Source organism: Myxocyprinus asiaticus, chromosome 5, assembly GCF_019703515.2.
Source record: "Myxocyprinus asiaticus isolate MX2 ecotype Aquarium Trade chromosome 5, UBuf_Myxa_2, whole genome shotgun sequence".
Taxonomy (NCBI): Eukaryota; Metazoa; Chordata; class Actinopteri; order Cypriniformes; family Catostomidae; genus Myxocyprinus; species Myxocyprinus asiaticus.
Genome location: NC_059348.1, coordinates 52,142,301 through 52,167,456, shown reverse-complemented (window position 1 = coordinate 52,167,456; position 25,156 = coordinate 52,142,301). Strand labels below are relative to the sequence as shown.

At 37.7% G+C, this 25,156-nt stretch overlaps 1 protein-coding gene across 1 annotated transcript in view; it reads left to right on the top strand.

Moving 5' to 3' along the window:
* Positions 1 to 25,156, top strand: part of LOC127440675 (ralA-binding protein 1-like) — a 289,448-nt gene that overhangs the window by 11,576 nt on the left and 252,716 nt on the right. Inside the window, exons 3-10 of the mRNA XM_051697409.1 lie at positions 689 to 1,123; positions 3,416 to 3,765; positions 5,542 to 5,703; positions 13,242 to 13,373; positions 18,956 to 19,066; positions 19,279 to 19,400; positions 22,048 to 22,168; positions 22,538 to 23,856. Coding sequence (XP_051553369.1) covers positions 689 to 1,123; positions 3,416 to 3,765; positions 5,542 to 5,703; positions 13,242 to 13,373; positions 18,956 to 19,066; positions 19,279 to 19,400; positions 22,048 to 22,168; positions 22,538 to 22,849 — 1,745 coding nt within the window. The 3' untranslated portion in view covers positions 22,850 to 23,856. The remainder of the gene's footprint in view (positions 1 to 688; positions 1,124 to 3,415; positions 3,766 to 5,541; positions 5,704 to 13,241; positions 13,374 to 18,955; positions 19,067 to 19,278; positions 19,401 to 22,047; positions 22,169 to 22,537; positions 23,857 to 25,156) is intronic.

The window sequence follows — 25,156 nt, the reverse complement described above, 5'->3', positions numbered from 1 at the left end:
TTTTCTTCTCATTTTGTCTCATCTTGTCTCTTCTTTCATTCTCTACTCATCGTTTCTCATCTTGTCTTTTCTTATTCTCATCTCTTCTCTTTTTTTATGATCTCATTCTCGTTTTCTTCTCTTGTCTTTTCTTCTCCTATCCTGTCTATTCTCCTTTCTCTTATTCTCTTCTTTTCTTTTATTATTGTGTCCCGTCTCGTCTCTTCTTTTATCTTCCCTTTTCTATTCTCATTGTCTTCTTTCTTTCATTCTCTTCTCATCTCTTCTCTTTTCTCATCTCTTCTTATCTCATCTCTTATCTCATTTTGTCTTGTCTTTTCTCGTCTATTTTCTACAATTCTATCTTGTCTCGTCTGTTCTCTTTTCTCCTCTTGTCTCTTTTCTTCATTCTCTTCTCATCTTTTCTCATGTTGTCTTTTCTCCTTTCTCTTATTCTCATCTTATCTTTTGTCTCGTTTCTACTCTTTTCTAATTCTCATTGTCATCTTGTTTTTCTCTTTTCTTCTCTCATTCTCATCTTCTCTCATCTTGTCTCTTCTTCTTTCTCTTACTCTCATTATCTTTTCTCATCTTGTCTCATCTCTTTTCCCTTTCTCATCTTTTCTTATTTCATCCCGTCTTTTCTCTTCTCCTCCTCCTCCTCTTTTCTTCTTTTTCTTCTCTTAATTCATTATCTCCTCTCCTGTAGCCGAGGGATACGCTGCATTTCAGGAGGACAGTTCTGCCGATGAGGCTGAGAGCCCATCCAAGATGAAGCGTTCCAAGGGCATCCATGTTTTCAAGAAGCCCAGTTTCTCCAAGAAGAAGGAGAAGGAATTCAAAGTGAAAGAGAAGGGGCCTAAAGAGGAGAAAGCCAAGGACAAGAAGTCTAAAGACCTGACGGCAGCGGATGTGGTCAAACAGTGGAAAGAGAAGAAAAAGAAGAAAAAGCCCAGTGCTGAGTCTGAACCTGTCATCATGGAGACAGCAGTGACATTGCAGCCGATCTTCGGCGCTCCTTTAGCAGAAGCGGTGAGGAGAACAGCACTATATGATGGGATACAGCTCCCAGCCATCTTTAGAGAGTGTGTGGACTACATCGAGAGCTACGGCATGAAATGTGAAGGCATTTATCGTGTATCTGGTACGACTCTATTCTACTTCTGTGAATTCATTTTGTGACTTGTTTTTAAAGGAATATTCTGGCAACATACATAAGAAGTTTTATATGTTACTGTTGACAGTCATTTCAACTTGTCATGCACATTGTAAAAAATGAATGGGGAACACTTTTACAGTAATATACTTATAATGGACATCTGTTGGGGCAATCGTACCAGAGGGTTTAAAAGCTGAAATGTATAGCGCAATTTTTTGCTTTAGTTACATGAATTCTTCCGCACAAAATGTTTGATATTTGAGGTGTTAGGCTTTATAAACCATCCTTTTGAGATGGGACTACTTTTCTAGGAGGATAAACTTCTTATTTCTGATCTAATTTCTGTGAGTGGAGTTTGCAGCTCCATGTAAATAGTGCGTAAAGTAAGGAATGATTGTCTCCGGACCACAGAATTTGTGAAAATAAATGCACAACTTTTATTGTGTGCAGGATATGAATTACTGTATATATGCCAACAATTAAATTTTCAGTTGTTAAAATGCTAATTCTTGATATCAGCAATGGAATTACTACTAGTGAAAATGCAAATTTTTCAATATAAGTAATCCGTAATGTTAATTCTTGTTATAAAAAATTACATTATTACTCATGGAAATATTCTTGATATTAAAAAGGGAATTTCAAATTATTATTATTATTATTATTATTATTATTACAAAATATTTGTATTGGTATAAAAATGGAATTTAGGAAATGGAACTAGTAGAATTTGTTTACAATTATCTTTCATTCACTCATTAAAAATGCTATTACAGATATCTGTAATTAATTTGTTACTAGAGGAAATTCCAATTTCACTTATCAGCAATGCACTTCTTACTAGTAAAAATTATATTTATATTATATCAGTAATTACATGGTTAGTAGTGCAAATGTCCATTCCAGATATCAACAATTGAACACAAGTGCAGTGGCCATTACACCACAGTTGCGCAGTGGTGTTATTTTGTCATAAACCATACATCATCATATGGTCTCTGTTTAAACACTATAAAAATATAATCTTAAGTAAAATTTGTTTAATAATTCAATTAGGGCTGGGTATTGTTTGAGAGTCACAAACTCTCGATTTTATTCCGATTTCTATTCGATATCGATTCATATAGGTATATTTAAGTTATAAAGTCCCTTTGGCTTATATGTGAAAGAAATTATCTTCCGGCTAATGCTTTTAATTATACTGGAGACCTAACTTGGTACATTATGAAAACATTAATTTTACTAATAATATTATATGATTTTTCATCATTTTGGGCACATTTTGGCTTTTTAAAAATGAACAAGTCCATGTATACGATCAATAAATTAGATATTATATTTCAGATATTATTTTTTTGTTACATGTTTGTTTAATTTCATAATATGTATTATTGACAAATATTTACATTGATTTATTGAACACGTGCTAAAACCGGTACTGTCTCTTTAACAAAACCGGCATTTCTGTAAAGACTTGAATAGCTTTATCTCATCTGTGCGATGTATGATTAGAAATAAATGTTTACTTGTTGTTTTTGATCAACAACTGACTGTAAAGAACAGAAAGGGTATTAAAAGAGACAGTATTCAATGGCAAATGGGTCGTGTGGATCTCGTCTTTGGACACACATTACACGGAACAACTTTTACTGTCAACACCTAGTGAAAGGATCTCGCTGCTGAATACTTCACCAATATACTACACATTTACTGGTGAGTGAAATGTATACATTTAGAAGCAAAGTTCTTGTAAAGTACATTTACATATGCATTTCAGTCGCATATTGTGAAATTTGTTTGCAAAGAGTAAAAGATCGATTTTTGGATTAAGAATCGTTCAAATGAAGATCACAATGCATCAGAAAATCAATATTTTTACCCACCCCTAAATTCAATGGTCTGGAGTCAGTTATTTCACCTATTCCACAGTTCCACCATTACAACAGGTTTATAAGACATTTTTAACACCAGTCCCATGCCTACAAGTGTTACGGATATTCTTTTAAGAGTGTGATGATTTGAATGCATATTTTGCATGCATGCTTGCCTGCTAAGCTTCCATAATGAGTGCTTTTACTGTAAACGTGTTTTACAAGCTGACAAAATTATTTTCTGTTGTAATCGGCTTGCCACAGAGGGGGTACATAGACATTAAGTTACAAATGACTTTAAAATATATCTTGAATTCCTTTACTCTGATATTGGATGTTGCTCTGTTACCATTTCTATCTATGTTCTTCTTGACCGTTGTCTGCTGTCATCACTTTTTCTCTGTAGGTATGAAGTCTAAAGTGGACGAGCTGAAAGCAGCATACGATCGTGAGGAGTGTCCGTGTTTGGAGGAGTATGATCCTCACGCAGTGGCCAGCCTGCTGAAGCAGTACCTGCGAGAACTGCCTGATAACCTGATGGGTAAAGATCTAGCTGCGCGCTTCGAGGAGGCCTGTGGGCGGCCCAGCGAGGCGGAGAAACTGCAGGAGTTCCAGAGGCTCCTGGGGGAGGTGCCCATGGGGAGCAGACTGCTCCTGGCCTGGCTCATCACTCACATGGACCATGTCATCGCCCATGAGGTCGACACCAAGATGAACATCCAGAACATCTCCATTGTACTTAATCCTACTGTACAGGTGAGATTATGAGCTACAGCTGAATGGGACATTTCCCTCTGAAGGTTTTTCAAAGTATTGAAACAAATCCGGCATACATTAGACTAACTGTGCTATATTTAAAGGACAAGTTCACCCCAAAATTAAAATTATTTCATTATTTACTCACCCTCATTTTGTTCCAAACCTATATGGAAAACAAGGTAGATTTTTTGGGGCTGACAAAAAAAGCGCCATGAAAGTTAGGGCTGGTAGAAATACAGATACAGATTTTTTTTTATTATTATTAATATTAATCGCAATCTTCATTTGAACAATCTTTAAATTGATCAATTCTTAAAATCCCAAGATCAATCTTTTACTTTAAAGTCCGGTCACAGCAGTTAAAAGAATAGTTCACCCAAAAATGAACATTCACTCATCATTTACTGACCCTCATGCTATTTCAGTGTATGAATTAATTTCTTCTGCTGAACACACAGAAGATTTTTAGAAGGAAAAGGCACATAAATGCAGCATAAAAGTTATCCTTAAGACCTTTGTGGTTAAATCCATATCTTCATAAGCTATATGATAGTTGCGGGTGAGAAACAGATCAATATTTAAGTGTTTTTTTTTTTTTTTTTACTATAAATGTCCACTTTCGACCAGCCCTACTATGCGTGTTCACAAGAGGTCTTCTTCTTTTGTTTTTTGGCGATTCGCATACAGCCATTAACGATATCACCACCTACAGGGCAGGAAGGAGAAAGGGAAAAAAGCCATGGATAAAGGTAAGGAAAATAATGGATAAATCATATTTGCACAACAGCCCAATAGGTGGCGATATACACGAAAAATGTGAAATAGCCCAACAAAAAAAAAAAGGACAAAGACCTCTCGTGAACACGCATAGAAGGGTTCATCGAAAGTGAAGATTTATAGTAAAAAAGGACTTAAGTGTTGATCTGTTTCTTACACACACTTATCATATCACTTCTGAAGACATGGCTGCCTTTATGTGCTTTTTGGAGCTTCAAAGTTCTGGCAACCAATCACTTGCATTGAATCGACCAACAGAGCTGAAATATTCTTCTAAAAATCTTCGTTTGTGTTCAGCAGAAGAAAGAAAGTCATACACATCTGGGATGGCATGTGGGTGAGTAAATGATGAGAGAATTTTCATTTTTAGGTGAACTATTCATTTAACAGCCCATTTGAAGGAACTTTTTCAGTCTGTTCCTCACAAAAAGCTGTCTAATGACTTAGCAACCACCCAGAATACCCTAGCAACCACATAGTAACGCAACCAAACTTACAACATCCTAGAATTGTGGCTGTGAATTTTGCTCAGGCAAGCACCACTCTAACTTGACAAATTTAGTTCAGACTGTTGCAGTAAATTTAGAATGCTGAAAAATGGAGGGGAATTACGTGGAGGGTTTTGATATATTTCTGCTCTCAGAATGAAGGTTGTCCTAATTTACAGTCTCACAGGACACAGTGTGAAGGTGTCCTCATACTGCTAATGAGATCTGTGTTTGCGATCACTTTTATTTAGAGAAGAGTACAGGTAGAGAGCAGAACATTATGTCGAGATTAGGAAATAATGCAAGCCGGATTCAAACTTACATCTCTTGCAAGAGCACCACACATGTGCACTATGCTACGGCTCCGATGGGACCAGATTCTTGAACTCTCCACTTTTAATCAAAGAAATAAATTATGTTTAATGTTTACTACCTATAAACAGTGACTGCATATTCTGACACAAAATCAGAGAAACGTTCAATCTCCTTTTCTCTTTCTCTGTGCTAGATTGGTAACCGAGTGCTGTACGTTTTTTTCACTCACGTCCACGAGCTCTTCGGTGACGTGGTTCTGAAGCCGGTGGTCCATCCTCTACGCTGGTCCAATATGGCCACCATGCCCACCCTACCTGAGACCCAGGAGACCATTAAAGAGGAGATTCGCAGACAGGTGAGTCATAGGACTGAAACACACACCGTCATACCTTTATCCCTGTGTGACTGATTCTGTGTAAAACTGGTTCTCCACATCACAAGTCTCCATGTTGTTTTGTTCTGTACCACACAGTGTCACAAAAAGCTGTACATAAAAAGAAAGGGGTGAATCTAAAAAAAAAACAATTGAACAAACTAAAAAGGTAATGTCCAGGTTATGTTACAGCCCAAAATCAAAATAAATAAATAAATAAATAAATAAATAAATAAATAAGAATTTTGCTTCTAGATAATGTAGCCTATTTTGTTTTGTCACATTTTCATAATGAAAATTAAGCACATCCCAATTCTCATTATTATAATGCAGAAAAATAAGACATTATTTTATCATTAATATAATTATTATGAAATTATTTTATTGTAAATTGATAGTTAATTATTTAATGTTTTATAATGATATTATTATTGCAAAGTAAATGGTTGTAATTGTTGTACTGCCTTTAATTCATAGTTTAAATCAGTTTATTAAAATGCAATATACAGTATTTTCTTAAAGTAATGACCATCTAATGAAAATTACCATTGAGAACCATGGGAATAACAAAAAAGTTTAAAAGTTAAATGTCTGAATGCATTACGTAAGTGATAATCCACAGCTAGGTGTGTGTTAAACGATTTTAAATGCACAACGTGGAGGCGAAGAACCACGCGGACACGTTTAATGCACACCTAGCCGTGGATTATCCCACTTATACCATGGTCACTTGCTAGAATTGATTAGTTACAGCTGTAATATATTTTTTGCAATGCAAATTTTGACTGGAAGAATAAAAAAATAACGGTTAATTTTATCTAAGGGCCGTTTTGGATCTACAGCTCTGCCTGTTCTAAATATTTGAAAAGAAGAATTTCACTGTATATGTGCAAATGTATAATGTGTGATAAATAAAGAAAATTTAATTAAATTAATTAATTAATTAAAATTAAATTAAATTAATTAAGACACAGAGAAAAAGTAGTGCAACCACACACTTGGTCAAAACTGTGGATTTAAATGCACAATCCAGAAATAATAATATCCACAGAATGTAGATGGTTTGGCACTCCAGAGAAAATGTATTATTAAATTTTTATTCTTTGTCATTTTCAGATTAATGTGGAAAAACCGACGTTACAAACATGGCAGTGACAGTAAAAGTAGCACTTACTGTATAATAAGGGGAAAACCATTCAAAACACTCTGGAACCTTCAGATTTTGACCTGAAACATCGGTATGCTATCCATCAAGGCTGCATGATTGACTGAAATAACGCTGCCTACGTTTTGTAAAACAAATAGTGTTTGAGTCAGAGATGTGTGAGTGCGGGGGGGCCTCTAGTGGCTATAGGTGGCACTTCAGCACAGAAATAATTTACACAACACATTACAGTTTAAAATGTCTAGCATAGCCTTGCTGGACAGCAAAAGATACATTTAATTAGGTCCTGATTTCAATCTCTCACCCTCTGTGCAAAACAAGCTGAACGGTGATATTAGCTATGCTGATGAAAGTGGTTAGGAAATGTTTTCAATTGCTATCCACCTTATTTTTCAGCGAAACTAGGCCACCGCCATTATCAACCTTGAATGTGGACCACTTCCGGTATCAGCCACTTCCAGCTATTTTAGCGATACAAAAATACTAAATTATGCTGCTTTATATTACAGGCTAACAATATATGTTGTCATATTATTATCATTAATTATGATTTTCATAAACTCATTGGTTTTGAATGCATATAGTTTTACCGTATATCGCATTTTGCCATCGTTGTATCAGAATGAATGAGAGATCAGGCGCTGACAGGACAGTCCTCCGCGCCGTCTGACACGCCTCAAAAAACTTTACCCAACCAGCAGAGAGCAGAAAGCCGCTGGGAAAATGCTGCTTTAACTCTCTTTGCACCAAAACTGCATCTTGTTTCATTTCGGCAAATTAATAAACGCATTTTACTCTCCGTTCTTATCAGAGAGCATTCTCTCTCTTAGCAATGTATAGTAAACAGACACACAGATCTATGATTACAAACAATGCATTAATATCGAACGGTGATTAAAACTGACTGGAACTACCTGTGCATTCAGTGGTTTGAATTGCACGCATTCCAGCCAATCAGAATCGAGGATTAGAACAGACCATGGTATAATGTAATTTATACCATGGTCTGTTCGAACACTCGATTCTGATTGGCTGGAATACATACGTTAAAGCCGTTCAAAGCACAGGTAGTTCCAGTCAGTTTTAATCACCGTTCTGTATTAATGCACCTATTCTGCTGTCCTCCGTAATGAGACAATGAGAGTTTAATGCCTCTGTTCAAATGACCTCCAGACATGAAAATAGTCTCAGAGCTAGGATTAACCATCACATCACAAAACAACATCAAGTCATGCAGTGCCCTCTTTAAATCAACTGTGAAGTGCTACAGGAACACGGAAAAGACAACAGTGTTCATCAGACCTGTATAAATCACCCAAATGGTCCGACATTCAGCTGTTTTGCATGGAGGAGGAGAGAAGAAAACCAGGACCTATTAAATGCGTTTTTCGATGTCCGGCAAGACGAGGCAAGGCGATTTAAATTGTAATATGTTAAACGTCATCTAATATTGCCACCCTGCTCAACATGTGCGCCTATAGTCAGAAGAGGGTGCTCCGCAATCACACATCGCTGACTGAAGCTCTTGATGACAACTATTTTATGAAACACAGCCTTTTGTTTTTTAGTAATCACACAAAGCCATATCGCAGTTTCATTCTTAATTAAATCAATTTTGCAGCCTTAAAGGAATATTCCGGGTTCAATACAAGTTGAGCTCAATTGACAGCATTTTTGACATAATGTTGATTACCACAAATAAAAAAAAAAAATAAAAAAATTGGACTTGCCCCTCCTTTCTTTAAAAAAGTTCCAGTGAGGCACTCACAATGGAAGTGAATATGGGCCATTTTTTGAACATTAAAATACTCACTGTTTCAATATAATAGCCACATGACATAAACAATATGTGTGTAAACATGATTTTAGTGTGATAAAATCACTTACTAACCATTTCTGTGTTAAGTTATTGCCAGTTTTGTTATTTTGTTGCCATGACAATGTAATGTCAACAAACCCTAAAATGACTGTAAAAATTTAAATGTAAAGAATTTTACAGCTCAAATAATATGAGTTTTAACAGAAGAATTAATGTAAGTGCTTTTATAAAATTATAAGCTTCACATTTCTGCCTTTTAAACCCTCCAAAAATTGGCCCCATTCACTTCCATTGTAAAAGCCTCAGTGTAACCTCAATTTTTGCTTTTTCTAAAGAAAATGAGGGATGAGTCGAAATACATTTTTGTGGTAATCAACATTAGGCCACAAATGCTGTCGATTGAGCTTAAGTTGTATTGAACCCGGAATATCCCTTTAATGGATACCATATGGATGTCCCAGAGGTCAAAGTCTGCAGGTTTCAGAGTGTTTTGGATGGTTTTCCCCTCATCATGTAAGTGCCACTTTTACTACTGTCACGTCAGCAACGCCGGTTTTTCATCATTAATGAGAAATTGACAGAGAAAATAAATTACATTTTACATGTTCATAGGAATGCCAACCCTTTTACATTATGTGGCTTATTTCTGGACATAGTATTTAAATATACAGTTGTTAAAGAATGATTGGTCTCTAAAAAACTCACATCTATTTTTGCAATTATTTGTACGGCTTTTTATTTAATTCATTAAAAAAAAAGGTGATATTATCGCACTACTTTATCTCTTTGTCTGATTTAGAATGGGCTGAACTCTAGATCTAACGACCCATGGATAAAGTTAACCATTATTGTTATTCTTACAGTCAAAATTTGCGCTGTAAAAATCAATGACCATGGTATAAGCAGGATTATCCACGGCTAGGTGTGCCTTTAAAAAAATATGAATCAAAGTCTTTCTAGCAAGTCAGCCTACTGTCGGCCATCTTTGGAATGCTCTTGAGAGGCTATTTACAGTCTTGACAGCGCAGCTCCTATCTACTTGAATCGGGGAACACCGATATCTCAAAAAAGATTATGATCAAAGAACATATTTCAAATCAGCAATAAAATTTTATAATTCTGGAATCATAAATTGTGCTTCTTTATCTCATATTACGCTAAAAATTACATTTTCCCGGCTTGTATTGCTAATGCACATGTGCGTTCTCGAGCTGATTGACAGGCGATGTCTGTATCTACAGTTGTGCTCAAAAGTTTGCATACCCTGGCAGAAATTGTGAAATTTTGGCATTGATTTTGAAAATATGACTGATCATGCAAAAAAACTGTCTTTTATTTAAGGATAGTGATCATATGAATCCATTTATTATCACATAGTTGTTTGGCTCCTTTTTAAATCATAATGAAAACAGAAATCACCCAAATGGCCCTGATCAAAAGTTTACATACCCTTGAATGTTTGGCCTTGTTACAGACACACAAGGTGACACACACAGGTTTAAATGGCAATTAAAGTTTAATTTACCACACCTGTGGCTTTTTAATTTGCAGTTAGTGTCTGTGTATAAATAGTCAATGAGTTTGTTAGCTCTCACGTGGATGCACTGAGCAGGCTAGATACTGAGCCATGGGGAGCAGAAAAGAACTGTCAAAAGACCTGCATAATAAGGTAATGGAACTTTATAAAGATGGAAAAGGATATAAAAAGATATCCAAAGCCTTGAAAATGCCAGTCAGTACTGTTCAATCACTTATTAAGAAGTGGAAAATTCAGGGATCTCTTGATACCAAGCCAAGGTCAGGTAGACCAAGAAAGATTTCAGCCAAAACTGCCAGAAGAATTGTTCGGGATACAAAGAAAAACCCACAGGTAACCTCAGGAGAAATACAGGCTGCTCTGTAAAAAGATGGTTTGGTTGTTTCAAGGAGCACAATACGACGATACTTGAACAAAAATGAGCTGCATGGTCGAGTTGCCAGAAAGAAGCCTTTACACGCCTCACAGCTTCTGGCACACTGTAATTTGGAGTGACAAGACCAAAATAGAGCTTTATGGTCACAACCATAAGCGCTATGTTTGGAGAGGGGTCAACAAGGCCTGTAGTGAAAAGAATACCATCCCCACTGTGAAGCATGGTGGTGCTCACTGATGTTTTGGGGGTGTGTGAGCTCTAAAGGCACGGGGAATCTTGTGAAAATTGATGGCAAGATGAATGCAGCATGTTATCAGAAAATACTGGCAGACAATTTGCATTCTTCTGCATGAAAGCTGTGCATGGGATGCTCTTGGACTTTCCAGCATGACAATGACCCTAAGCACAAGGCCATGTTGACCCTCCAGTGGTTACAGCAGAAAAAGGTGAAGCTTCTGGAGTGGCCATCACAGTCTCCTGACCTTAATATCATCAAGCCACTCTGGGGAGATCTCAAACGTGCAGTTCATGCAAGACGACCAAAGACTTTGCATGACCTGAAGGCATGGGCAGCTATACCACCTGCAAGAATTTGGGGCCTCATAGACAACTATTACAAAAGACTGCATGCTGTCATTGATGCTAAAGGGGGCAATACACAGTATTAAGAACTAAGGGTATGCAGACTTTTGAACAGGGATCATTTCATTTTTGTCTTTGTTGCCATGTTTTGTTTTACGATTGTGCCATTCTGTTATAACCTACAGTTGAATATGAATCCCATAAGAAATAAAAGAAATGTGTTTTGCCTGCTCACTCATGTTTTCTTTAAAAATGGTACATATATTACCAATTCTCCAAGGGTATGCAAACTTTTGAGCACAACTGTAAAAGGTGATTGGCTCTTTTACCTGTAAGGCGGGACTTCCTTCCTACATCCGTTGACCATTGGGCGCTAAAGCTTCTTGGTTGGGTGTTCCAGTTTCTCCCATTCATTTAAGTAGAAGTGGCCCATCTCTGCTAAATAGTCCAGTGGTTCTTCGCCTACACGTCGTGCATTAACATTGTTCTACACACACCTAGCCATGAATTATCCCTTACATAAAATCGGTGGAACATATTTTCATGAAAATATTGTCACAATCCAAAAAACTTAATGGTCCTAAAAATCTTTATGCAAAATCTGTTTTCTTATATACCGATCAGCCACAACATTAAAACCACCTGCCTAATATTGTGTAGGTCCCGCTTGTGCCACCAAAACAGCGCCAGCCCACATCTCATTCTGGCCATTCTCTGTTGACCTCTCTCATCAACAAGACGTTTCATTTCACAGAACTGTCGCTCACTGGATGTTTTTTGTTTTTGGCACCATTCTGAGTAAATTCTAGAGACTGTTGTGTGTGAAAATCCCAGGAGATCAGCAGTTACAGAAATAATCAAACCAGCCCATCTGGCACCAACAATCATCCATGCAATTATCTAATCAGCCAATTTTGTGGCAGCAGTGCAGTGCATAAAATCATGCTGATATGAGTCAGGAGCTTCAGTTAATGTTCACATCACAAAAATGATTTGGACAGTGGCATGATTGTTGGTGCCAGACGGGCTGGTTTGAGTATTTCTGTAACTGCTGATCTCCTGGGATTTTTACACACAACAGTGTCTAGAATTTACTCTGAATGGTGCCAAAACAAAAAACATCCAGTGAGTGGCAGTTCTGTGGACGGAAACGCCTTGTTGATGAGAGAGGTCAACAGAGAATGGCCAGACTGGTTTGAACTGACAAAGTCTATGGTAACTCAGATAACCACTCTGTATAATTGTGTTGAAAAGAATATAATATCAGAATGCTATTCTGAGATGCGGGTTGGCGCTGTTTTGGCAGCACGAGGGGGACCTACACAATATTAGGCAGGTGGTTTTAATGTTGTGGCTGATCGGTGTGTATGTGTATATACATAAATTCTGGGGCTCTGATTCAAGATTCATACATGAGATTCAGAGTGTATATTGTACGCGGAGGAGGAACCTATATTTACAAAGGCAGACTTTTTCTTTTTTAAGTCTTACATACAGTAAGAAAAGTCGTTTGTTGTGTCAAAGGCAAATGTGACCTCATAACGAGGAAATGCAGTTCAAATAAGGGGATGAATCCAAACTCTGAGTTGAGAGAGTGGAAGGATAAACAGTTTGGAGTTCCAGAATAGTAAAAACAGCCCTCATGTGGCGTTTCAATGTGTGAATCTAAAGCTTCTGTCACACCTTTGCACAGAATTTTCTCTTTCATATCTCATGAGAATGAATTGAGGTCTCAGTATTGTTTCATTGAAGTGTCAGCATTGTCTCCTTGGCCTTCTAAAATGTGTTTAGAGAAATAGAAATGGGCACAAAATGAGACAATTGTTGACTTGCAGTGAGAGCATAAAGCTGTAAAATGAACGTGTATAGCATAGCTCTTGGACTTGGAAGAATTTGATGAGATCTCTGATTTATGATTGCAGACTTTGGTCTTGGCAAATCTGAGCACAGTTTGAGAGATTGTTGATATTTATTTGGTTTACTGTCTAGGAGAAACAATTGAGATATTAAAGAGATCTAGCCTAATTTTTTCCCTCTGCAGGAGTTCCTGTTGAATCGTCTGCACAAAGATCTGCAGGCGGGTGTGAAGGATCTGTCTAAGGAGGAGAGACTCTGGGAAGTGCAGCGAATCGTCACTGCGCTCAAACGCAAACTCCGCGAGGCCAAGAGACAGGCAAGAGATCTGTCCTCTGACTCCTGCTTTACCGTACATCAGAACACTTGATATCTCAAAATGTGTTTGTCACTGAAAAAGAAGATTAGCCAAATCTAATTTGGCTAATGTGGCTAGATTTGCATTTCCAGGTGTTTTCAGATAAAATTACCTAAACTGAGTTATAGGGCTGGGCGATATGATGATATATATCGTGGCGACGATATAAAGTGTCAGTCGATAGAGATTTTGCTATATCATGTATATCACGATATGTAAATATCCATGTGCGCAGAGTGAGTGTATTTATCAGTGGACAGACCTTCACGTGAGAGTGAGGGGGGGAATGAATTGCAGCCAATAAAAGAGGCACGTATTCACGTTTAGCGCCCAATTCACTAAAGGGATTATGCAGATCAGGCAAGGCAAGTGCAGTTCTGATTTTGCGGACCGATTCTGAGCGCTATAGATATAGCGGAGGATGCAGGAGTCCACCGTGATCTGACACACTCTATCGGGACAGCGTAACTGTGATCCAGACACCTGGACTAAAATGCGCTTGACCACACCATGCATCTGTACTTCTCCATCATTTGGTGAATTATTACTGATGTGATTGATAAAAAAATCAAGAAAATGAAAAGGAGCTTGTTATTTAAACAGGTGCACAACATCTGTGGTGTTAGCTCACAAAAGACAGAACAGAAAAATATAATCAGCAAACTGCGTGACGCGACGACAATCACTCGTGGTAATGCGATCTATTTTACCACCTCAAAATGAAGCACGCTAAAGAATATTATGAATCATCTCTTTTTCTGAGAACAAAGATAGACCAAAACAATGTCCACACCACAATACAAGACAACCCAGTCAGTAGTTATAATTGAAATAGAGCAAGTTTTATAATAAAACATCTCATAACACCAAAACACCATACATACAAAATAGTCCAGCGTACATCAATTGCAATAAATTTAATACATGACACCACAGCCCATTCGCATTTATGTAACATATAGGCTAAGCCTGTACACTTAGTAAACATGCATCACCACATCAAAAGCTCTTAAATTCCAACAACACAATAATAAAACAACCAAAACCATGATATAGCAATAAAAACAACACCAATTACAACACCACTAATTGTTAGTATTTGCGATAGCATGTCCACCTGCTGCTCTGTCAATGACGATGCCTGTCTCAGGCCTATTCCCTCCTCCTACCGCCTCAATTATGTCTCCACTCTGATTCGCACTCTGTTGATGTTGCTCGAAGTTGATGATGGCTCTTTAAACCACTTTCTTATATCCATGCTGCTAGTACTCAGAATCACAGCACTGGCAAAATTAGAGTTTGAGACTGCAACGCTCAGGAATCACGTGTTACGTAAGGTTACAACTGCTGTTGTTGATTATGCTTGGGGACTAGCCATTGACTGTTGTATTCGAATAATTAATGAGGTAGATCTGTGCAAGGTTTGGTGACTATTTGTGGATGCTATTAATTGTCATTTATAAGTAATTTGGGGTTATAATTATTTTTCAAGATCTGTTTTATGTTAAATGACAATGTGCGATTTTAAGATTCCCTTGGGGAGATCAGTGTTCCTTTGAGTTCGTTTGAGTTGATCCTATTTCTATGAATTGTTCGTGAATTGTTCAAATTGTAGGTTACAAATACTAGCATGTTTAAGCCACGAGAGAAAATTATTTCCATAGGATTATTTCTTGCTTAAGGGGGGCACGATGTGTCATTTGGGGGACACTGCCCCTTGATGCCACCCTTGGCAACGGGCCTGGAGAGAGAGTGATTGAGAGTAATATGTGTTATCAATGAATAAATAGGTTAAGAACAATCACAATTATGACCTTAATTACGAGAGCTATTATACTGAGAGCTATTTGTTTGTTTCTATAGCAACACTAATATTGCCAAAATGCATTCAGGTGCGGCTTTGTTTTTGATGATGAGAAAATACTTAATCTTGCATTAATTTACATTGAAATGCTTATGCAAAATATTGGAAAAAAAAGAAAGCACTCCAGGTTATAAAATGACATGTTAAAAGAATATATGTTGAAGATGTGACTTTCGCTGTCTTCAGTTTTATTGAATCCCCCCTTGTTCATATTACTTAACAAATGCATGTAACTTAATTTAACTGTTTCAAGGAAGGGAAAAAAATGTCTTGTCAGCCTTGTGTTTGGGACAAGATAAAATACAGCGATTTGTAGTGGTGCACTGATCAGGAAATATTTGAGGCCGGTAATGATCACCAATTTTTTTTAAAACTGAGATTGGCCGATACCAACTGATAACCGATTTTTCTTTTTAAAGTGCCCTTTGCTACACTTTCACAAGTTATATGCTGCAGTTATATGTTTATGCCCCACGTTGTAAAATTATATTCAGTTTACGTTCATTGTAAAATGCTAACATTTATTTAAATAGTTATGAAAACAGTTATGAACAGTTCTGTTATCACTATCAGATATCATTGTGACATCCACACCAGTAAACACCATCTCACACAGCAGAGATATGTTAAAAAATAAGAGAGGTATATCAGTTATAAGCTCCAAAAGCAGTTTAGTGAGAAATCATTATGATCTATGATTTGTTTACCGTCTTTGGCGTTCTGTTGTAACACAGTTCACTAATTATTAAGCAACTGTGTGAAGATGTGGTGCTGTTATTGAAGGTTCTCTCATCATTTACTCACCCTCATGCCATCCAAGATGTGTATGAATTTCTTTCTTCAGCAGAACACATTTGAAGAAAAATAGAAAAATATCTCAGTTCAGTAGGTCCTTAAAATGCAAGTGGATGGTGATCAGACTTTTGAAGCTCCAAAAATCACAGACAGCCAGCATAAACGTCATCCATACGACTCCACCGTGGCCACACATTATAGCGACCACGAGGAGGTTACCCTATGTGACTCTACCCTTCCTAGCAACCGGGCCAATTTGGTTGCTTAGGAGACCTGGCTGGAGTCACTCTGCACACCCTGGATTCGAACTCGTGACTCCAGGGGTGGTAGTCAGCGTCTTTACTCGCTGAGCTACCCAGGCCCTAAGAATACTTTTTAAAAATAAAGCATCATTTCCTGTCAGCAGCAGTATGCGCTTGTGACGTAATCCTGTTGTCGTGTTCACGCAAGAACTGACGCACGTGCGACACACCCGGAAGAGCAGCGCTGTTTACAAGTGAGTAGGAGGTATGCTGTACAGAAGCTTCATTGGTTTTGGTTTAGATCTGTATTTATATCTGTTTGTTTACTCACAATGGTGTGTTTGTGTGCTTCTCCTGGATGTCTCAACCGAGAGAAAAACGTGATATTATGTCTGTAATTGCCAACGTGAATACTTGACACGAGAGACCGTGTGAACTCAACCCTCTCGTGACGTGAATGCGCATACTGCTGCTGATCGGAAGCGATGAGAAGTACTTAAATATTGATCTGTTTCCCACCAAAAGCGATCGTTTCGCTTATGAAGACCTTCATATCACCACTGAAGTGGTTTATGCTGACTGTCTGTGATTTTTGGAGCTTCAAAGGTCCGATCACCCTCCACTTGTGTGTTAAGGACCTACTGAGCTGATATATTAACTGGTAATAGTAATTCATACACATTTTTAAAACAAACTGGCATATTTATCCAAATTACAGCATGTCTGAAAGTATAAATTCATGAATGCGTAGTTATTTTTCAATAACTCACCCTTCAGTGGCCGCAGCGTCATGCTTCGAGGGCTGAGCAAAAGCGCATTCATAACTGTGGCAGTGTGTGAAAAAAAGATCAGTCCTGCATCTAGGCATGATCGGCCGTTCACAGATTTAAGGGGAAGATCTGCTAATTTAAATCACCCCTAGTGATTTATAGTTACCAGCATGCTTTACACAAAACTGGATGGAGAGAGTAAATGTTGAAATGAAGTGTTATTTTATGTGTTCTTGTGCAAGATGAATACAAGGGGAGAATAGTTAGTATTTCATTTTTGTTATGTTGAGATTTAGAAGAGTTTCTGTAATGTTAGAATTTTAGGGGTTACCACTGTGGTGAAGAGTGGAGCTTGAGCATAGGTTGAGGAGGACAAATACTTAGCACTTTTATATTGCTTTGGCCAATGAGCTAATTTTGTGTCACTCACAGCAGAGTGATAAGTATCTACTTTGTTGAGGTTCATGCCAATACATTTACCATGTGAATGTGAACTGTTTCTAGCCAACTGTGAACTGAAAGAATACATTTAACTTGTGTTAGTTCAATGCTTATTATCAAGTAAAACAAACATAATGATAATATGTAATGCTAACAAAACCAAATGGTTTGCATTTACTCAAAAAGCTTTTGTCCAGTTTACTTAAATTTCTTTAGTTCATACAACTGAATCATAGCTTGTTAGAACTACTTAACACTGTTGCGTGGAACAACTTGACACTGCTTTTTTAAGTAAATCCAACAGTTTATGTTGTTGAGGCCGCTGCTATTTTGGTTGTTTTACATAATGTCACAATGTTTAAGTGAGAGAAGTCAATGCTTTAATAAAAGTATAAAAGAGTTTAACAAAGTTGAATGGTTTTTACTAGTCGTCAACTCCAAATTACAGTAATTCTGACAGAACAAGTGCATGGCACGAGAAGTGTTCAAACGTTAATCTTAAATTTCTTAGATGTGTATATTTATTTATTTTTACAAAAAAAATCCATTGCACATCTAAGGCTGAAATTATCTACACAACAAAGTTTTTTTTTTATTTTTATCCCCTTTTCTCCCAATTTGGAACGCCCAATTCCCAATACTTAGTAGGTCCTCGTGGTTGCGTGGTTACTCACCTCAGTCCGAGTGGCGGAGGATAAGTCTCAGTTGCCTCCGCTTCTGAGACCGTCAATCCACGCATCTTATCATGTGGCTCGTCATGCATGACACCGCGGAGACTCGCAGCATGTGGAGGCTCATGCTACTCTCCGTGATCCACGCACAACTTACCACGTGCCCCATTGAGAGCGAGAACCACTAATCGCGACCACGAGGAGGTTACCCCATGTGACTCTACCCTCCCTAGCAACCGGGCCAATTTGGTTCCTTAGGAGACCTGGCTGGAGTCACTCAGCACATCCTGGATTTGATCTCACGACTCTAGGGGTGGTTGTCAGCGTCAATACTCGCTGAGCTACCCAGGCCCCCTACACAACAAAGTTTGAATTAATTAAGGGCTTAATTAATGGGAGAAGTGCAAATCTCCGGGAACAAATCCCTAACCAGAATGTTTGAGAAATATCAATATAGTGCTGGCAAGCACTGTAATAGTTATTTATAATTAGTTAACCAAAGGCTGTTCTGATCACATTAGGTATTGTTGAGCAGTTACAGGGAACTTTTAAACATCATGATAACACGTGTGCATATAACAGCAACTGTATTGAATGTGGCTCATCCAATCAGATTTCAGATCTGTTTTATAGTGTTGTTTTTAGTGCCTTTTTCTTTTTTATTTTTGTCATTCCATACTTCATGACTATTAAATCAAACATTTCCTGCCAATCTGCAGTACTAATGTTGAATTTTCTCTCTGTATCTTTGAATGGGCAGGAGTGTGAGACTAAAATCGCGCAGGAGATCGCCAGCCTGTCTAAAGAGGATGTGTCAAAGGAGGAGATGTCCGAGAATGAGGAGGAAGTCATTAATCTGCTCCTGGCACAGGTAAGGCCACCTACTCAAACACTACTGCTACTGTCCTCACACACTGTTTCTGATATTGGCAAAGCTATCAGGGAGATAAACAAATCAACTTGGTGAATGATAAGCAAGAGGTTAGGGTTTACCCTAATATGTTTACATAGAAACTCAAACAGTATGTGATAAAGGGGTCTTTTCTCAGTATGTGTAATTTGGCTCTCTGGCACCACCTGCAGGAGAATGAGATCCTTACAGAGCAGGAGGAGTTGATCTCTCTGGAGCAGGTGCTGAGACGACAGATCGCCACAGAGAAAGAGGAGATCGAGCGACTGCGCGCAGAGATCGCAGATATACAGAGGTGAGAGTTTACGCAAATTCATTGTCAAAGTCCTTTGATATCTGTGGGGCAGAACGTTTTTGGTTTTGAACCAAGATAAGTGGAGATTACTGGGATGCCATCAAAACAGTGATGTGTTTATTTCTTGCTGTATTGCAGCATCACTGAAACTTGAGAATAGGTGGTAATTGTAAGAAATGTAATTATTCTGGTTCTGAGTCCTTTGAGTTCTTTTAAGAAAGAAGTAATTGGAAACTATATCACAATTATGTTGTCATGTAAGCAACCTGTCAGTAACTACAAGTCTCACAAGCTCAATATGAGCTCAATATAATGCAGTAACAATTTTTGAATTAACATTCAGAAGTAGGAATTGTCCATTAAGGAAAAGTGTTCTTGATTCGCTAAATAGAACCATTTCATAAGTAATTCATTCGTGAATCAGACTACACTGATCGCGCTGTATGTTTTTGATTCGCTAAATAGAACCATTTCGTAAGTTATTCATTCGTGAATCAGTCTACACTGATCTCGCTGTATGTTTCTGATTCGCTAAATAGAACCATTTCATAAGTAATTCATTCGTGAATCAGACTACACTGATCACGCTGTATGTTTTTGATTCGCTAAATAGAACCATTTCGTAAGTCATTCATTCATGAATCAGACTACACTGATCGCGCTGTATGTTTTTGATTCGCTAAATAGAACCATTTCGTAAGTCATTCATTCGTGAATCAGACTACACTGATCTCGCTGTATGTTTTTGATTCGCTAAATAGAACCATTTCGTAAGTTATTCATTCGTGAATCAGACTACACTGAACTCACTGTGTTTTTGATTCGCTAAATAGAACCATTTCATAAGTAATTCATTCGTGAATCAGACTGCACTGATTGCGCTGTATGTTTTTGATTCGCTAAATAGTACCATTTCATAAGTAATTCATTCGTGAATCAGACTACACTGAACTCGCTGTATGTTTTTGATTTGCTAAATAGAACCATTTCGTAAGTTATTCATTCGTGAATCAGTCTACACTGATCTCGCTGTATGTTTTTGATTCGCTAAATAGAACCATTTCATAAGTAATTCATTCGTGAATCAGACTACACTGATCTCGCTGTATGTTTTTGATTTGCTAAATAGAACCATTTCGTAAGTTATTCATTCGTGAATCAGACTACACTGAACTCGCTGTGTTTTTGATTCGCTAAATAGAACCATTTCGTAAGTTATTCATTCGTGAATCAGACTACACTGATTGCACTGTATGTTTTTGATTCGCTAAATAGAACCATTTCGTAAGTTATTCATTCGTGAATCAGACTACACTGATTGCGCTGTATGTTTTTGATTCGCTAAATAGAACCATTTCGTAAGTTATTCATTCGTGAATCAGACTACACTGATTGCGCTGTATGTTTTTGATTCGCTAAATAGAACCATTTCGTAAGTTATTCATTCGTGAATCAGACTACACTGATCTCGCTGTATGTTTTTGATTTGCTAAATAGAACCATTTCGTAAGTTATTCATTCGTGAATCAGACTACACTGAACTCGCTGTGTTTTTGATTCACTAAATAGAACCATTTCGTAAGTTATTCATTCGTGAATCAGACTACACTGATTGCGCTGTATGTTTTTGATTCGCTAAATAGAACCATTTCGTAAGTTATTCATTCGTGAATCAGACTACACTGATTGCGCTGTATGTTTTTGATTCGCTAAATAGAACCATTTCGTAAGTTATTCATTCGTGAATCAGACTACACTGATTGCGCTGTATGTTTTTGATTCGCTAAATAGAACCATTTCGTAAGTTATTAATACGTGAATCAGACTACACTGATCGCGCTGTATGTTTTTGATTCGCTAAATAGAACCATTTCGTAAGTTATTCATTCGTGAATCAGACTGCACTGATTGCGCTGTATGTTTTTGATTCGCTAAATAGAACCATTTCATAAGTAATTCATTCGTGAATCAGACTACACTGATCTCGCTGTATGTTTTTGATTCGCTAAATAGAACCATTTCATAAGTAATTCATTCGTGAATCAGACTACACTGATCTCGCTGTATGTTTTTGATTCGCTAAATAGTACCATTTCGTAAGTTATTCATTCGTGAATCAGACTACACTGAACTCTCTGTGTTTTTGATTCGTTAAATAGAACCATTTCGTAAGTTATTAATACGTGAATCAGACTACACTGATCGCGCTGTATGTTTTTGATTCGCTAAATAGAACCATTTCGTAAGTTATTCATTCATGAATCAGACTACACTGATTGCGCTGTATGTTTTAGATTCGCTAAATAGAACCATTTCATAAGTCATTCATTCGTGAATCAGATTACACTGATTGCGCTGTATGTTTTAGATTCGCTAAATAGAACCATTTCGTAAGTCATTCATTCGTGAATCAGACTACACTGAACTCGCTGTGTTTTTGATTTGCTAAATAGTACCATTTCGTAAGTTATTCATTCGTGAATCAGACTACATGATGAATGGTTGTGCAAAAAATGTTCATGAACTATTAACGCAACCAAAACAAATTTTTTTTAATTATTTATTGTTCTTAGTTACCAACCCTGCACCCGATCTTCACTTTTTCTTTCCTTTACTCTTTTTCATTGTTCGTTTGAATTACGCACAGCCGTCAGCAGGGTCGCAGTGAGACTGAGGAATATTCATCAGACAGTGAGAGTGAGAGTGAAGATGAAGAAGAACTACAGATGATTCTAGAAGACCTGCAGAAACAGAATGAAGAACTTGAGGTGAGAGAGTAAGAGGTCATGTCACGGAAGTTAAACTTGAACTGTCCCTTTGCTAATGCATCATTTTCATGCCTGTCAGAAGCTCCTACTGCTCACTTCTGAAATTGTAATTATGAGTATGTCATGTTCAAGTGATTTGTGGTTGGGGTGAAAAGAAAACACGGAGGACTCAATGTTCATTATTGTTCATTTTTGTCTGTACATGCTCTTTTCTCTGTGTAAAATGTGTACAAAGATACAAACTGTACAGATATACATGAATGTATATGACCAAAATTGTAACAATTAACAAGGTAGGTGTATTTCGAAAAAAGGCATGCTTTATATCAGTCACTCTTGAGAGCCGTGTGTATTTGTTTCTTTCTCCAGAATAAAAACACTCATCTTAATCAGGCCATACATGAGGAACAGGAGGCCATTTTGGAACTGCGTGTTCAGCTCCGCCTCCATCAGAGTCACAGGCTGCAACAGGAGCTCATGGCCCCACCCCTAGCCGAACAGGCTCCGCCCTCCCTGCCCGGCCCAGAGGAACGATCTCGAGCGGACGAGCCAATAAAACGCGCCACAGCAGCCGTCATAGATTCCACAGGGGCGGCTGTGGCTGCCCCCGCCAATGGGAAGCCTGGAAAAGACGCTATGAAACCATCACCCAGTAAAGACAAGCGAGAGAGCAACCTGTAAACTATCAGACCATCACTATACCCCTCAATCACTTCAGCCTTATTTCAGTTTGCTCATCGTGCTGCTGTGGCATCTTGGGTTAAGGGTCAGACTAAAACTCACACTTAAGAGTTTACCGCCGTTTCGCAAGGTGAAGCAAGATACGTTTATTACACTGGGAGAAAACTGGACAGCAAAGAATCGAACATGTGGAGGAGGTATTGTGAAATGTAAAGGTCAATAGGTCAAATGGGAGGAAAACATTTTAGTTCGGTCATTATTGCGATTGACAAATTCGATTTATTGGATTTAAATACTTGTTTAAAATTCTGTATGTGAAGTTTAAGATGAAATCAACGACAGCACAATCAGATTTTTGTGAGTGCTCAATTTATTAAATTTTGCCCTTTGACACAAGTCAAATCTGACAATGAGGGTAATTCTCTGCAAAAAAAAATAAAAAATAGTTGAAAGCATTAGGGATTTTTTTTTTTTTTAAAGCTCCTCTGTTTGCGAATGAATTTCACAAAATCAGTCACAAATATACAGGTGCATCTCAATAAATTAGAATGTCGTGGAAAAGTTCATTTATTTGAGTAATTCAACTCAAATTGTGAAACTCGTGTATTAAATAAATTAAATGCACACAGACTGAAGTAGTTTAAGTCTTTGGTTCTTTTAATTGTGATGATTTTGGCTCACATTTAACAAAAACCCACCAATTCACTATCTCATAAAATTAGAATACGTCATAAGACCAATAAAAAAAAACATTTTTAGTGAATTGTTGGCCTTCTGGAAAGTATGTTCATTTACTGTATATGTACTCAATACTTGGTAGGGGCTCCTTTTGCTTTAATCACTGCCTCAATTCGGCATGGCATGGAGGTGATCAGTTTGTGGCACTGCTGAGGTGGTATGGAAGTCCAGGTTTCTTTGACAGTGGCCTTCAGCTCATCTGCATTTTTTGGTCTCTTGTTTCTCATTTTCCTCTTGACAATACCCCATAGATTCTCTATGGGGTTCAGGTCTGGTGAGTTTGCTGGCCAGTCAAGCACACCAACACAATGGTCATTTAACCAACTTTTGGTGCTTTTGGCAGTGTGGGTGCCAAATCCTGCTGGAAAATGAAATCAGCATCTTTAAAAAGCTGGTCAGCAGAAGGAAGCATGAAGTGCTCCAAAATTTCTTGGTAAACGGGTGCAGTGACTTTGGTTTTCAAAAAACACAATGGACCAACACCAGCAGATGACATTGCACCCCAAATCATCACAGAGTGTGGAAACTTAACACTGGACTTCAAGCAACTTGGGCTATGAGCTTCTCCACCCTTCCTCCAGACTCTAGGACCTTGGTTTCCAAATGAAATACAAAACTTGCTCTCATCTGAAAAGAGGACTTTGGACCACTGGGCAACAGTCCAGTTCTTCTTTTCCTTAGCCCAGGTAAGACGCCTCTGACGTTGTCTGTGGTTCAGGAGTGGCTTAACAAGAGGAATACGACAACTGTAGCCAAATTCCTTGACACGTCTGTGTGTGGTGGCTCTTGATGCCTTGACCCCAGCTTCAGTTCATTCCTTGTGAAGTTCACCCAAATTCTTGAATCGATTTTACTTGACAATCCTCATAAGGCTGCGGTTCTCTCGGTTGGTTGTGCATCTTTTTCTTCCACACTTTTTCCTTCCACTCAACTTTCTGTTAACATGCTTGGATACAGCACTCTGTGAACAGCCAGCTTCTTTGGCAATGAATGTTTGTGGCTTACCCTCCTTGTGAAGGGTGTCAATGATTGTCTTCTGGACAACTGTCAGATCAGCAGTCTTCCCCATGATTGTGTAGCCTAGTGAACCAAACTGAGAGACCATTTTGAAGGCTCAGGAAACCTTTGCAGGTGTTTTGAGTTGATTAGCTGATTGGCATGTCACCATATTCTAATTTTTTGAGATAGTGAATTGGTGGGTTTTTGTTAAATGTGAGTCAAAATCATCACAATTAAAAGAACCAAAGACTTAAACTACTTCAGTCTGTGTGCATTGAATTTATTTAATACACAAGTTTCACAATTTGAGTTGAATTACTGAAATAAATGAACTTTTCCACAACATTCTAATTTATTGAGATGCACCTGTATATATATATATATATATATAGATACAGTATTGTGCAAAAGTCTTAGGCACATAAGGTTTCACAAAAGCATTTGTCTTAAGATGGTTATTTATATCTTCAGCTTTAGTGTGTCAATAGGAAATATAAATGTTAGACTCCCAAACATTACTTTTGCAAATAGAAAAGATTAGAATAGAAATACAGGGGGCCCTGCAACAGA